The following is a 16045-nucleotide window of genomic DNA, read 5'->3' as shown; positions in this document are numbered from 1 at the left end:
TCCCGACATTCACGACAGAACGCGGCAAAGTTGCTGTCCGTCTAGAGTTGGGAGATGGATGCAGTTGGGTCCCAGACAGCTGGTTTTGTACGAGGCCTGCACCCCGGAGGTCTGGCTGCCGTTCCAGGCAGGCCCTAAAGACCGCGTGTTGAGGCCTGCTGTGTGCTCGACTCTGAAGTTGGAGGTTGACTCCAAAAAAATTAAGTCAGTCTTGAAAAAATACAACAGATAAACCTTTCGGCAAACAATAGGAAGCAGCAGTTGCCTAAAATCTTTTTTTTTTTTTTGCGGTACGCGGGCCTCTCACTGTTGTGGCCTCTCCCGTCGCGGAGCACAGGCTCCGGACGCGCAGGCTCAGCGGCCATGGCTCACGGGCCCAGCCATTCCGCAGCATGTGGGATCTTCCCGGACCGGGGCACGAACCCGTGTCCCCTGCATCGGCAGGCGGACTCTCAACCACTGCGCCACCAGGGAAGCCCTGCCTAAACTATTTTTATGGAGCAAGGTAAGATATACAAGTGCATCCAACAAGGGTTTATCATTAAGTGCTAAGGGGCGTGGCACAGCCCATAAGTGAGGGTCTGGGTTGAGCGATAGGGCTCCAACATGTCTCTCTGGGGCCACAATTCAATCCACACAGCCTGCTTATGGTCACAGAGCCCGTAAGAAGAACCCACTGTGGCCCAAGACCAGCTGTAGCAAGGGGCACTTACAGTCATCCCACCCTCCCTCTTCTTCATCCCCCTAAGACAAGAGGCCCAAGGAACCACGGGGCAGCTGCTCCCCAAACAAGCACAGAGAGGTGAGCTTGTGCGGTACAAGGCGGGATGCGGTGGCCATGGAGGTGACACCCAACTCTCCTTCCAAAGGACCTGGGCCAGAGGCACCCCTGATGGACGGCTCCAGACCCCCCCACCTCGGGGTCTCCACTGCGTTTGTCCCGAGGCCACGCTTTCCCCAGGCTGTCCCCACGGAGTGACAGAACATGTGGGGTTCTAGAGCTGCCCGTCCCTGCTGGTCAGTTTTCCTCTGACTGCTGACTTTTGCTTGGAGACTCCCCAGCTGGTCTGGTCAGACTTTCCCAGAACCGTGTGGCCTGAGGCTTTTCCCACCCAAACCTGCCTTCCCACCCTCCGTCCACAGGTGTCAGACCTACACCTGGTCTGAGGCTCTCCCCGCCCACCCCTGCTCGTTGCCCTGTATCCTTCGCAGGCATTTCCCCCCTTACACCTCTTGCGTGTCTAATCCCGTCTTGGCATCTACCTCCCCAAGGATTCCAACAGAAACAGGAGCCTCTGAAGTTGTCCGTTTCTTTGTACGAAAGGGAGAGAGAGAGATGAACTGAGTAATCCCTGGGATGCTAGTAATGCCGCCTGAGACTGATCCCGTTTTTCATTAATAAGGGTCAGGGAGAGCAAAATTCACAGGCTACTGAGATGTGGACAGAGACTGTGATAAAGGAATTTCACTTTGACCTGCAGCAGAAATTCCCACTGGATTCTTTGTGCCTCTTCTATATACTAAGGATTTTGCTTGGTACTTTCACAAATATGCCATCATGTTTACTCACATTGAGACTTTTTGCTCTTTGCACCTCACAAACTGGCCCTAAATTAATTTTAAAAATAGTTCCCAAATATTTGAGCCATGGGAAAATCATTAGACTAAATATAGAGCTTCCCAATGGACTATTATAATACCATTATTTGTGTCTGTTACCTCGCTCTCAAGGAGAGTGGAATAGTGATGGAATACAAGGCAGGGTATTTTGTGATCTCATGTAGCCCTAGGACCAGCCATTTTGTGAATCTGAATTTACAAACAGAAAGAGATATTAGGATTAAAAAAAAAAAATGAGGATGTGAGTAAACCAGAGGAAAGTAGGTTCTTTTGCATCAGATCTTAGAAATTCTCTGAACTAGCAATCTGACCATTTCTATCAGCTCAACAACCTTGTTTTCTTCTCATTACTCAGTCCATCCCCTAGCCTGGAGGTATCTGGTTACAGTACCACGGAAGTTTAACCAAAAATAAAGAGAACTGAATTATGCCTGTCAAAGCAAATGACCAGCATACACTTGATGGTGCTGGGTCTTAGCTTCTGTAATCACTACTTTTTTCTTGCTCAGGTAACTTGAAAAATTACTAAGGGACATCAATAATCCCAGTCATCAGTATACTTTAATCAGGCTTTCTCCAATTACAAAGGGAAAACTTCTCCTCCTACAGAAGATTTACACACTCCAATTCCATAAACACCCATCATAGATCCTCATCTGAACCCCCATAGTAACAAGAATACCCAATGCCTCTGCTTGAGTTGAGCCTCTGAAAATGGCCCTGGCAACCCACAAGCACTGTTTGGAGTGTTACAACTGCCGAGACTTGCCTTCCTGCAGATATTCAGAATGGGCTTGGGGATATATACCCTGGGGCTGCAGGCCCTCTGAGAGATCCCAGGTCATGAGGGCCAGGGCTACCTGACCACAACGAGGAACGTGTCAGGGGTGGCCGAGGGGCAGAGAGGTTGTGCTGTGACAGCTAAGTAACAGGTACTGGTATTAGTTACAAACGCTGCTTACACAGCCTTCCTTTGCTCCCCTCCTCCCTTCCTGCCTCTCTTTTCCTCTCCTCACCTTGCTCTACAAAGAATAACCTACAGGGGGACCAAAACAATACAACAAGATTAAGTTAATTAAAAGTGAGAAGTCTGTCAGTGAGGACTCTTGCCTCGCAAGAGACAGAAATCCAGCTGTATCTTAAGAAAAGACACAGGGAGAGGGAGGAGGAACTGGTCTTAGGGACAATGGGGACCAAGGCTTCCATGTTCTCCCCATCCTACTTCTCTCTCAGTGCTGTGTTCAATCTCTCAGGCTACTGTCCTTCAATCGGGGTCAGCTCCAGTTAGAATCCCAGGGAAGGGCTCTGATTGGCTGCCCAGGACCACTCCCCCAAGAGGGTGCTTATGATTGGCTGAGCAGGTGGGCAGGGACCAGAACACTGAGTCAGAGGGGCTGCCTCTACCCCCTCAGCTGCCCCTGGACCTATGGCAACTTTGGAACAGTGCTTCTGGGAAATGAGCTCTCCTCTGGGGTGGACGTCACCTCTGAGGGCAGGCCAGATGGACTCGAGAGGGTTACAGGGCGTGTGCCCAGGAAATTATGGACTTTTTGCAATTTTCCAGAGGAATTCAGGAAAGCAAACAGCACTGACCGTGCCACTGCCATGTGCCTGCTTTGGGGACTGACATGGAGAAAAGAATGGAACATTTTTTTTTTTTTTGAGGCTTTAACGTTTTTATTGAGGAAAAGACTGAATCTGAAACTATAATGGTTCAATCTAAAGCATCCCTTTTTCAAGTGGAGTCAATTTATGTAAAATATTTTTTCTTGTCTATAAAAAACAAACTGAACAGTATTTTGATTATGAGAAAATACAGACATGTACTTCATAAAAGAAATAGGATGCTATCTACCATAAAAGAAATACGATGCTCTTTCCCTTCCCCTCTTGCATCTCCCATGCATGGGGCTTACACTCCCCCAGGCATTCTAATGCCTGCATTTCGAGGTGGTTACAAAGTTGCCTGCAGATACTCCACCAGGGAGTGGCAGAGGCAGGTCTGACTCCAGAGGCCGTGCTCCTCCCACCTCCCTTCCCTAAATATGACCGAAAACCCTAGTAGCCATAGAAAAACAAATCGATAGAACAAACTATACAAAAAGGAGCCAATCTTGCATGAAAAAAGGGCAAGATAAATGAAGCCAAAAGGTCAATAAATAGACTGGGAAGAAATGTTTGCAATCCACAGTACTGACAAGGGGCAAATTTTTGCAATATATATGAAGGGTTCCTACAAACCGACAAGGCAGGAGAATGGACAAAGAGCACAGACAGATAATCACAGAAAGGGAACCCTGAAGGAAATACGAATGTACAAAGCCGTGTTCATCCTCATTCATAACACGAAAAAGGCACAGTAAAACTCCAACGAGACACTATTTTCACCACAGAGTTAGAAAATATACCGTATTGGAGAGGGCCTGGGCAGACAGGCGTGGGCATACACTGGTGGTGGGAGCGAAGACCACTCAACCTCTGAGAAGGACCAATTTCTGGCCTATGGAAATGAACCAGGTACACACGCTCTGCCCCCGCAGCTCCCATCTGAGCACGTGCCCTCAGACCCCCGCCAAACGTGGGAAATGACGTACGTGCGAGCATTCCAGCCCTGGAAGCGGCCTAAATTTCCATCAGGAGGGGACAGCTCAAGTACACCTAATGTAATAAATAATAAATCATAATCACGACAGATCGTGTAACGTTTATACAACGGGATAGTATGCGGCCGTTCCCAAGGATGGCGCAGCTCCCTGTCAGCAGATACGCACAATCCTCCAGACGCGTCCCCGAATTAGAAGCCACACACGGCGCTCTCCCACTTGTGGGGGGAAACGTCTGCACGAGCCACCCTCCCGCTCTCCTGCGGGAGGCTGCACACCTTTCCCCTCTCCTCAAACCCCCCACACCTCTCCCTCCATCCGCTGGTGGCATCGTTTCCTATCCCTGAGGAAACCTGAAGTGGTCAGGAAGACCCCACTCCCTGCCCGCAGGCCCGCGTGCTCCCTCTGCCCCTCCTGTCCCACGATGGGCTGTCCTCTACTGGCACGCCTCACCCCTCCGGCCTGCCCCAGGATTTCGCTACTGAAGTTTCTCCTTCTCTTTGCTGCATCCTCGATTCCTTCCCCTGACGGTGACAGGGTCATGACACTGGCAGATGAACATGCTGTAACATCCCCCTCCTTAAAAATGAGACAGCCCTCTCCCGACCCACATGCCTCTCTTGCACTGCCCTGTTTCTCCGCTCCCCTGTAAGCGAAGCTCCCGGGAACAGCCGTCCGCTTTGTGCCACGTCCACTGCCCTGTCCCTTGTGAACCCGCTCCACAGGGCTGCTGCCCCGGCCACTCCTCGCCCACGTCAAGGCTGCCGGCGGCTCCATGTCACCAAACCCCACGGTCATCTTTTTTTTTTTTTTTTAACTTTTTAAAAAAATTGAAGCGTAGTTGATTTACAATGTCATGTTAGTTTCCGGTGTACAGCAAAGTGATTCAGCTATACATATACACGTATCTATTCTTTTTCAAATTCTTCTCCCATTTAGGTTATTACAGAATATTGGGCAGGGTCCCCGGCGCTAGACAGTAGGTCCTTGTTGGTTATCCACTTTAAATATAGCCGTGTGCACCCGCGGTCATCCTGAATACTCTTGTCACTCACAGAGCACCTACTACTCCTTCCCTCCCCAGACACTCGTCTGGTGGTCTCTGGATCCACCTCTCCTGGCTGTCTTCCTAATTCACGGCTGCTCCTTCGTGGACCCTTTGCTCACTCCTCCTTACCTCCCCAACCTCTACCTGGGGTGGGGGCACTGGTGCAGTCCTGACACCTTCTCTTTGCTGTCTACACTCGTACCTGGCTCTCTTCGCGTTTCATGGCTTGAAATGCCAGCCTTTGGTCGATGACTTCCAAATGCATATCTCCAGCCAGATGTCTCCCCTGTCGTTCTGGGATTTTCCCTCAGGTGTCTGGCATCTCAGATTCACTACAGCCAAAAGCAGACTCTCTACCTCCCAGCCCCTCCCGGGAGACGGGATCGTTCCACTTGCTCAGGCCCAAAACCTCAGAGCCACACAGGGCACTCTTTTCTCTCAGACCCCCACATCCAATCTATCCGCAATTCTGGGGATTCTGTCTTCAAAATAGATTTGGAAGCAACTACTCACCACCCTGCCGCTCCCGCCGTGGTCGGAGCCACAGTCGTCTCCGGCTTGAATGGCAGCGATACCTCCGCACTATGCTGCCCGGCTCCCTACTTTCACTCTACAACCTGTACACGTGACGGCCGGGCTGACCCTTAAAAACTCAAACTCAATCTTGTCCTTCTTCTAGTTGACATTATCCCATCTCACTCAGATAAAAGTCCCCAAACACTAGTCCACCTGTCCTCTTGCCACCTCTGGCCACACTGCCCTCCAGACCCTTCCTAGCAGCCTCCTCCCCAGCTCTGCACCTCGTTCAGCCCCTCAGAGCCGCCAGATTTCTGCTCAAATGTTCAGGGTCAGAGCCCTAGTCGGGGCGGCCTGGCAGAAGCTGGGCCCGCAGAGGGAGGGTCTGTCTGGTGGAGTGGGAGCCACAGGGGAAAGAAACACTGCAAGATGCTGCCCCAGGAGAAACAAGGGAAGACGAAATCCCTGGGGTCCTTCCTCTTCCACTCCTCCAGACCCCCATCTCCCCGACTGTCTCCCACTGGCCAAACCTGGCCAGACACCAGTTGGCCAAAGATCCTGGGACTGCAGTTCCTGGCAACACAGAGCAGGCAGGACAACAAACATCTGAGAGCAGAGGCAATGACCCCCCAAAGAGCACCCCCACTAGAAAGAGCAAGTCTCCAGACAGGCTGAAAAATCAGTCCCTGGTGAAGGAGTGATTAAACAACACGATGCTCTAGCTGTATCCGTTCTTAGACTTGCAACGGTAAACAAAAGATTTGGAACCAGCGATCCTGTCCTATGGAGATGTAGGGTCTCCTTGAAGCTCGGCTACAAAGAGCTGCTCTCCTGGCCTTCTAACCACGAGAGTCACAGACAATGCGTCGGCCTCAGCGTGTGTGCCCTGGAGTCTTGGCTGTGAGCCCGCACTGCCCCAAGCCTGCACTGCATGCCAGGGCTTTGGGAGAAGCTGGTGCACCCACCTCCACCAGATGCTGGGAAGTCCTGGACCATGGGTGAATACGCTACAATGGCAGGAAAATGTTCTCTCAGGCTGGTCAAAGAACAATGAACACTGTAATTACACCTTATTTTTTGACCTAGAGGGTAAAGAGCCACAATGAGCGGGGAGAGGAAAAACAAGCCAGGCCTCCAGCACTGTGATGCTCTTGGGAGCGTGTGTTGCAATGAACTAAAATGAGCTGATGCACAGCATTTTAGTCAGAAAATCTCTCTCTCCCCATCCTCTCCCAAGAGCTCATGCAATTCTTAGGAGTTATATTTAGGAACATTTTACAAAGTGCTGTTCTGACCCACATGGCACAGGGAGGGTTGTCAAAAACCACTATGTCCTTGAGAGCCTACTGCCTGTCCGTCCAGAGCCCTTGAACGGAGCCTCTTGTGGGCTCTGTCTGTGCACCAAATGGGCACTTATCAATTACAGTATAAAGTGCTAAGGTACAAGGACGGGAATAGAGGCTAGCAAGGTCGAGCATGGGTTTAACTCTGGGTGTGGCTGGGCCCTCGTGGGAGGGACACTCTGAGAGCCGGGATGACAACTGTGCATGTTCAATGGGGCTCAGAGGTCAGCAGATCCAAGTCTGTACACACCTACAAATCCAGGACATGACCTGGTGCTCTGCTCCCCAAACGTGGCCAATCCCTAGGAACTGTAAATATATTTTTTCTGGAATCTTGTTGAAAAGCTGTAACTGGCATTCTTTTTTTTTTTTTTTCTTTTTTTCTTTTTTTTTAAAGTATACCTTTCAGCACTTTTTTTTCCCTTTGGCCACACCACACAGCATGCGGGATCTTAGTTCCCTGACCAGGGATCGAACCCATGCCCCCTGCAGTGGAAGCGTGGAGTCTTAATCACTGGACCGTCAGGGAAGTCTCTGTAACTGGTATTCTCAAGGCCAGGTCTGGACATCACACAGAGGGATGGTAACGACGGTGCTGGTAAGCGCCCTCCCGTACAAGTTCACGTTCAGTTTGAACGGCAATATATGAACTTGGGCCCAGTCTAACAACCAAAGTAATTTTATTCGTCGGGAAATTACTACAATTAATGTGCAATATTTAATCACGTCTGAAATAGACGGGTGAGAGGTCAGGAAGTCAGTCATGAGCCATCGTCAGATAACAGTGGTACGTGTTCCAAATTTCCCAGAGTTCCTCTGTCTGCTTCTGGCACGTTCAAAGCTCAGAACTAAGTTGAGAACCAACAGACACAGACCTCTAGTCAAATCCTGCAGCCCAGGGAGCCCAAACCCATTACCCGGATGGGAGGTTATGCAGAGCAGCCATTGGTGGAACCAAGGACTTTCCTCCCAACTAATGCTGTTTCTGTGTTGATCACCCTCAGTCAAGGAAGGGAGCATAACGGCTGGGATTACCTATCCTTTTATTCAGCAAACCGACCCCTCCCCCTGCCCAGTGCTGGGTGGCCACACAGACCCTGCCTGCTGAACCTGTCATTCTTTAGAACTGCCGGGGTGTGCGTGCAGACACAGAGCTGATCAAGACAGCAGGCTACTCTCCAGAGAAAAGATGGGAATGACAAGTCTGCCCTTGGGAGAGTATTGCCACAAGAGCTTACCTTTACCTTAATCCAAAGTACTTCTTAGATTCCATGATAGGGACTGCCTCGTGGTCAACTGGTGTTATGGGTGAAGAGCAATCTGGAACACAGAGAGAGAAATGGCTTGCGTGGGTCCCCCCCCCCACCCAGAAAATCAAAAGGGACCCAGGAAAGGGCTGTCAGGAGAGGTGCTGGTCCGGAGCACCTGCCTCCACTTCCCCCCATGGATGGGTATTCATGGTTCCATTTGCACCAGGGAGCACAAGCTGTCACAAGGTTACACAATCAGTGGCCAAGTTTAAAGGGAGATAAAAACCGGAATGTGACCCTCAGTCTGGTTTTCATGATTAGATAACGCCCTCTTCGCTTGATAGCCCACGAGCTATCAGAGCGTTTACAGAGTCGAGTCCAAGCCTCATGGTTTCCTTGTCCCAAGAGTTGCTTTCTTGCACAGAATTGAGTCGCTGGTGTCCTGACTACATAGACCACTGTTTTCCCCTCAACTCTATGTCACAGGCACAGAGACCAAGGCAGCTAAGATGTTCAATCATTTGTCCAAGGTCACCCTGACTGAGGTTCCTCAATAATGCTGTCAGCCTTGTGCAAAGCTTTTCAAAAGGAGGGGCCACATTTTTTAAATGTCATTCCAGAGGACACAACAAATTAAGATCAATGGACAGAAGTTAAATGGATTACAAAGCACTCTGACAGCTAGTCTCAGTTTCCCTCATCTGTAAAATGCCTAGGAGAGTTTTCTTAGGGGATTTTAATAGAAATTAGGTAAGATAATTAATATGAACTACCTAATATAACGTCTGGTATGTAATAGGTAATCAAAAAGTTAATTCCTTTCTTCTTCCTGACAGTGGAACATATCACCACTGAATACAGGAATTCACCAGACACAGATGTCTCTCTACAGACCCTTGTTCGCCAAGATTCCTTCTAACTGTAACATTCCAAGTTTACAGGGCAGACTTTAAATCTATGAGCGCAGCACAAATTCTAAGACTTTCTAAGTTGTCAATGCTCTACTAAGATGACTCATGGTTTCCAGAGTCATTTTCATTTATATGGGATATTAATAGACAAAATGGGAAAAAAAAGGGGGTGGGTGGGTAGGGACTAGTTAATCTAGAAAACTAGGCTAAGTGAAATTCATCCTGTAAATTCTTAATCCAGGGTTTCATTTATGTTGACTGTTGTACCCTGTGTATTTCACTTCTCTACCAGATTGTAGGTCCTCAGTGCAGCATTTTAAATGGTCTTCTCTGAATGAAGTGCTGCCCTGGCTGGGAAAGAGCTGGCACCATCACAGTGCACCAGTGTGATGACCAGGAGCCCTGGCGGGTACATCCAATGTCCAGGGGATGTTAGTCTGGGGTGTTAGTGGTGGTATAGCAATTACACCAACACATGCGTGGTATAAAACAGGGTTAATAACACCCTCTCCCACAGATGTATTGAAACACCCCAGCAATGGCACCTAGTAGGTGCCCTATATCAGTAACTCTATGAGGAGCCTAGACAAATGATGCCCCAAATGGACACATCTTCAAAACACCCCTTTCCCCTGAGAACCTCTGTCTTAAACCATCTGTGGGGAAGGACCAGGGGTCTTTTGTTTGCTTGTTTGTTTTAAATGCTCAGTTCATCGCGAAATGATACTTTTGAAAGGTTCAATTAAAAAAGGGATTCCTAGAGCAGTAAAATTACACAAAGAGGTACAAGATACAATCGGGACAAAACACATGTCCCCATTAAAGAGGCCTTAGAAATCTTCTAAATGCCATCCCACTCCTCTTACAGATGGCAAAATTGCTCACAGCCACACCGCAGATCAGCGGCAGTGCCGGGAGAGGACTGAACTCATTCTCCTGGAACGTGGAAGCTGGTTCCCTGACAGCCCACGGTCCTGGCTAAACCCTACTTCTCATCCTTCCATCAATCAGAAGGACAGGGCCACACTAGGGTGAGCCAAAATGAGGCCCTTGCCCTGGGTGTGAAAGTTAAGGAGTTGCCCCCAAATCAGTCATGAAGATAAATAATATTTCAATGCAATATTTTGTATAGGCAAGGCTATGCTGTGATAACAAGTAAATATCAAAATCTCAGTGGCTTTAACCCAATTCAATCAAGTCCAATTCAAGTTGAGTTGCCCTCCTCCATCTTACTGGGTGCCACCTGAAACACGTGACCTCCAAGATCATGTGGTCTCCAAGATCATGGTGGGAGGAGAAAAGGGAAATGGGGCAGACATACTAACTCTTCACTGCTTGACCCAGAAATACTACTACTAATGCTACTCGCATTTCATTGGCCAGAATTAATTACACATTCCTATCCTAACTGCCAGGGCACTGGAAAATGTAAACAATCATATAGATACTTGGTGACCACTAAGAGCCTCTGCTTGATTTGGGGGGAAAAAATTATATCTATAAACTTCATTTTATACCCCCCAAAAAATCATAATTTTACATAAAGACGGGATTGGTAACAGTGCTAAGCTGAGCAATATTGGAGCCTGAGGCAAAAGGCAAATTCAGTAACGCTGTCTTTATTCAAAATTTTTCTATTTTGTTCAGCATATATTTGATTGCATTAGTTTTGCAAAGGGAGTCATAGGTCAGGGCATTCAGAAACAGTAGACCTCAGGGGTCATTACAGAGATGCTGTGGCTTGGGCATGCCACATTTAGCTACTCGCTAACTGTGCAGGGACTTCCCTGGTGGTCCAGCGGTTAAGACTCCACGCTTCCAATGCAGGGGGCCCGGGTTCGATCCCAGGTCAGGGAACAAGATCCTGCAGGCCGCAACTAAGAGCTTGCATGCTGCAACTAAAAGATCCCGCGTGCTGCAACTAAGATCCAGCGCAGCCAAATAAATAGATAAGTAAATATTAAAAAAAAAAATAACTCTGCAGCCAGGTGAAGGAGAGAAGGGGTTTCGGAGGGCATCCCAACGCAATGTGCCCCCTCCATTCTAAGACTTCACTGCTTGGAAGATATATGATCAATGTATTAATATTTTTTCAGAAGGAAAAAAAATGGCCGGTAAACTTCTTCTGACCCCATCTATAAGAAACACACAAATTAAAAAAAAAAAAAATTAACATGTGGAACCCCCAAAAAGGAGAGGGCTCTTGAAATGCAGGCAATATGGTAAAATGTTTTGATTTAAGATTCCCAGGCAGTAAAGTCTGCACTCCAACAAAACAAACTCAGAAAACAAATGAATCTTATTAATGAATGATCAGGCATATTTACTCAAATCAACTGACAAAAGTACGTATTCTAACAATCGCTAGACGAGGCCCTTCAACCATGACAGGCCTCAGGCAAAGCGTTCAGTGTGCGAAACAACAGCGGCTTCCTCATTCTGAATCCGTCCCAGGAGGGGCCTCCCAGTGGCTCCCGGACTTGCCCTCCTGGTTCTCCATCTCTCCTTTTCAAACCCGTTCTCAGGAAATGGAGTGATTTGGTTGCCTTGGCAAGTAATCATTGTGATAGGGATTAACACATCAAACTGAAGAGATGAAATTTAAATGACGGTTGGGGAGTCATTTTGAATGAGTAAGGGTGGGCTTTATACCACGTCACATAGGCTGAAGGTCCACCCTTTTCTCCTTCTAACCAGTGTTTCTAGCATTTAGTGAAATAATGCAGTCAGTCTCCCTGAGTCTCCTGAAATCCTCCTGCAGGCAGCCAGTTAGAAAAAGGTCAAAGCAAGAAATGCCACACCTGTGGGGCAGGGATGGCCACTGGGTTTTTGAAGCCAGGTGCGGTCCCCTCCAGAGCACTGCGACCTTCTGTCCAGAAAGCACTACTCTGGGACCAGGAGGGTCTTCAGTCTGGCTCCATTCTGGACTGGAAAGCCGGGAGGAGGAGGAAGGCAAACCCACCAGAAACCCACCCCTCTAAACCGCGGCACCACCCAGACCGCAGGAACTCGGACGGGAGAGGGAAACAGGGAAGATGGCTGAACCAGGGTTCCTCCTGGCTGGGTGGGGGGCACCGCCTAAGGGGCGGCCCTGAAAGCGGGCTCACCCTTCTCCCCAGGAGAGAACTGTGCATATCTCCGCACCTGGACAGGAGTAAAGGCCACCTCCTCACAGACCCCAGGGCGTTCCCAAAGCGACCTGTGTCCCGTTCTTTCTCGGGTGGCCTCCCCGCCCCACCGATTCCGGGGAGCAGCAGCGCTGACGTCAGCATTCAGGTTGTTCGAGTGACTTTGGGGGCCACTCTATCCTCAGAACCTAGAGCAGGAGCGGAGGCGACTCCCGACCGAGCACTCACCTTACTCCCAGCCAGGCATGCAGGGGGCTGGGGGGTGAGGGTCGCGCCATCCTGGGGCCCACCTCGGCGGGTGGGGGGGCGCACCGCCACCCGGGAGAACGCCCCACCGGCCCTTGGCTACGGGCGGTGCCAGACGGGCAACGCGGTGGCTGAGACCGTGGCAGCACGTGGGGGACTCGCGCGGGGTTTACCGCCCTCTCCTCCACCTTTTCTTCCGCAGTCTTAGGAACCCCGCGTTCACGGCGGCGCCGGGTTGCTGACTCCGCGCCCGACACTTACCGCCGATCCCCTGGTGAACCTAAGCAAAGCCGGGTGGGGTGGGGTACGGCGGGATGGGGGTAAAAACCCGCACTCCGCCCGCTCTCATTGCGCATTCAGGTCCGCACGCCGCGGGGGAGGGCCCCGCGCCGCGGTTTTCCGAGAAGCACGTGCGGGTCAGCGCGCATCCCACAGAAACCCGCGCTTCCGCCGCGGCCGGGTCTGCGGGGCACAGGGCGCGTGTGCGTGTTTCAGGGGGTGAGGCATAAACAGACACTGGGGGACGGCATGAGTCAGGAATCATCTCGGAGCGAGTCCCGCGCCGCCGCGGCCGCAGGGGGCGGCGGGGGTCGGCGGGCGGAGCGGGAGGGCGCGCCGCACGCCGCGCACTTCCTGTTCGAGGCACGCCGCCGTCCACCGCCCCGCGAGCCTGCGTCGGTGCCAGGCCCGGCCCTTCGTTGACCCCTCGGGCCCCCGGGCCGCGGCGAGGCGGCGGCACGGAACGGGCGGCTGCCCTCCGCTCCCCGCGGGGCTCCCGCACGCCCTCCGGCCGGCAGGGCGGCCGCCAGAACTCGTGCTCGCAGTCGAGCTTCAGCCCAGTTGCGAAGGGTGTTAGCGCTTGCACCTCCTCTTCCCCTCCTCCCTCCCTCCCTCTCGCCCAGAAAGGAGGACGGACCTAGTTCCAGGCTGCGGGCTGGTTTATTCTCCGGTGGAGGGTCATATAAACATTCAAACTGTCTGGCTCTCGCCAGATTTTCCACTTAGGCATAGGCATAGGAGGGCTGCTTCCCAAATTGCCGTGTTTAATTGCACCTGCCTTTCTGATTACCTCTGGGAATCTGTGGGAGGAGCCGAGAGGGTGGAAAATGTTGCTTCGCTTTGCAAAAGGAAGAAAACTTTGTCACCCAGCGGGAGACCTCTGCCACGCGTAGCCCGGCGAGAGACCAGAACCAGGACAGCCTTTGGCTTTGATTTCGCATCCGAAGAGCCCGTAGGAGGAAGAGGACACGTGAACTCGGCGCTCCCGCCGACCGCCACCCCAGCTCCACCTTCCCTCCCCGCGGAAGTCCCCACGCGGTGTCTTCAGGGTGCAAGGACAGTAAACAGCGCGTGCGGCTCGCGGCCGACGGCTGGGGCCGGACTGGGAAGGAGAGGACCGAATTCCAGGAACGAGTCACCCGGAATTAACTTCTGGTTAAAGTTATGGGAAGCGCGGCCATGGACACCAAGAAGAAGAAGGATGTTTCCAGCCCCGGCGGCAGCAGCGGCAAGAAGAACAGCAGCCAGAAGCGGCGTTCGCTGCGAGTGCACATTCCGGTGAGTCCCACCCCGCCGTCCCCGGCCCCCCACCCTCGCGTCGCTCCGACCCGGCGCGGAAGCGGTTAACGCGGGACGCCCCGCGCGCGCCGTGCGTGCCCCTCCTGTCACTTCGGGCGGCTTGGGGAAGGGTGGAGGCGCAGGGCCGAGCTGGGCCGCTGTGCCCGGGCTCCATCTCTCTTCCCACCCGCGTGCGAACGGGGCGCGGCGACCGTCTGCGGCGGGGGCGGGAGCTGCGGGGCGGGCTGTGCGCAGCACGGGATCCCGCCGGGTGCGGGCGCTGGGGCGGGGGCGGAGGGGCGGTGCGTAGCGTTGTTTTGTTGAAAAAGGACAGTGTGGACTGCGCTCCGGAGAGGTGGAGCCGCGCACCGCAGCCCGAGACTGAGGGGAGGGGCAGTGGGTGGGGACAGCGGGGGAGGGGGGCGTTGGTTGTGTAGCTGCGCCCTCAAATGGACACTCCCTGCTCCCCAGTTTCCCTCGGGTGACTCTGGGCCGGAGGCTGGAGACTCCTCTGCAGCCGGCCCCTTTGCCTGACCGTGGGAGCACCTTTCAGGCCCTTGGGGGCTCGGGACTGCCTAAGGCGTGCAGGGCCCTCGCGAACTTCAGCCCTGGCCACGCCGGCAGCCGGCCCGGACTTTGGCGACATCGATCGGTCTGCTGCTTGACTTTGTCCAGCTGGAGGGAGCGGCGGGCGGGGTCGTGCGCCCACCCTGCGCTTTGCCTGCCCAGGTAGCCCGTGGCCCCCAAAGCCTTCCCTAGCCTCCCCGTGGGGGGACGTGCGGCGCAGCCCTTACCTGCACCGGAAGGAAACCCCCAACTGGGTCACACCCCCCAACCTTCACCAACCAAGTAAATGTACAGACACACACACACACACACACACACACACACACACACACACACACACGAGGGCTCCATGGAAAATGCAATTTTGATCACGGATGAGGCTCTTGGGCACAGGTTGGGGGTGCGCGGTGAGTCCCACCCTCCAGGGCTGTCTCCGATGACACTTGTTAAAGACACCTCCTTAAAGCTAATCCTTCCTGACAGCAGCATGGGGCCTGGGGGAGGGCAGCTGGTCACGCACTTTCTGCTGCGAACCTCCTTAGGCACTTCACTCCTGTGTTCGTTGACCGCAGTTCCTCCTTCCCAGGCCTGTGTGCACACATTGGCCAGGAAGGGTAGGGAGCCCCGGGAGCCCCAGACACCTGATGGGTACTTTAGGGAGCAGCCCCAAGTGGCGAAGGGTGGCCAGCCCTCCCTGGCAGGGGAAAGCTCAGGGAGCAGGTGACTGGACCCCTGCCTGCTGTGCGACCACCAGGGGGATGACCCAAATATGCAGGAATAAGCATTCCTTTGAGTAAACATTCTATATGAAAATGAGATATTCCTGTTTACATTGCTAATGTGAGACATTTTAAGCCATGTTTGTAAATAAAAAGTTAGACACGGGCTTCCCTGGTGGCGCAGTGGTTGAGAGTCTGCCTGCCGATGCAGGGGACGCGGGTTTGTGCCCCGGTCCGGGAAGATCCCACGTGCCGCGGAGCGGCTGGGCCCGTGAGCCATGGCCGCTGAGCCTGCGCGTCCGGAGCCTGTGCTCCGCAACGGGAGAGGCCACAACAGTGAGAGGCCCGCGTACCGCAAAAAAAAAAAAAAAAAAAAAGTTAGACACAGGTACTCCTGACCTCCCTCGGCAGTCGTCGCTTGGCTGAGCCATTTAACCCCTCAACTTCTCCCATTTGTCAAACAGATAATAATTCTGCTTTGCGTACCTTTCAGGGATGTTGAAATAAAATAACCCCTGAGAAAGCTCTTGCTAATAC

At 52.3% G+C, this 16045-nt stretch overlaps 2 protein-coding genes across 3 annotated transcripts in view; one reads left to right on the top strand and one right to left on the bottom strand.

Moving 5' to 3' along the window:
- GALNTL5 (polypeptide N-acetylgalactosaminyltransferase like 5) overlaps positions 1 to 13309 on the bottom strand; it is a 123088-nt gene extending 109779 nt beyond the window's left edge. Inside the window, exons 1-2 of the mRNA XM_060021151.1 lie at positions 12927 to 13309; positions 8369 to 8450 (exon numbers count right to left, since the gene is read on the bottom strand). The gene's annotated coding sequence lies outside the window, so the exon portion shown is untranslated. The remainder of the gene's footprint in view (positions 1 to 8368; positions 8451 to 12926) is intronic.
- Positions 13310 to 13738: 429 nt separating this feature from the next.
- PRKAG2 (protein kinase AMP-activated non-catalytic subunit gamma 2) overlaps positions 13739 to 16045 on the top strand; it is a 277944-nt gene continuing 275637 nt past the window's right edge. For both annotated transcript variants that reach the window (XM_060021147.1, XM_060021146.1), the window contains exon 1: positions 13739 to 14222. In XM_060021147.1, coding sequence (XP_059877130.1) covers positions 14109 to 14222 — 114 coding nt within the window. In that variant the 5' untranslated portion in view covers positions 13739 to 14108. The remainder of the gene's footprint in view (positions 14223 to 16045) is intronic.

Source organism: Delphinus delphis, chromosome 9 (assembly GCF_949987515.2).
Source record: "Delphinus delphis chromosome 9, mDelDel1.2, whole genome shotgun sequence".
Lineage (NCBI taxonomy): Eukaryota > Metazoa > Chordata > Mammalia > Artiodactyla > Delphinidae > Delphinus > Delphinus delphis.
Note: the sequence above shows the minus strand (reverse complement) of the source record. Positions and strands in the feature narration are given on the sequence as shown.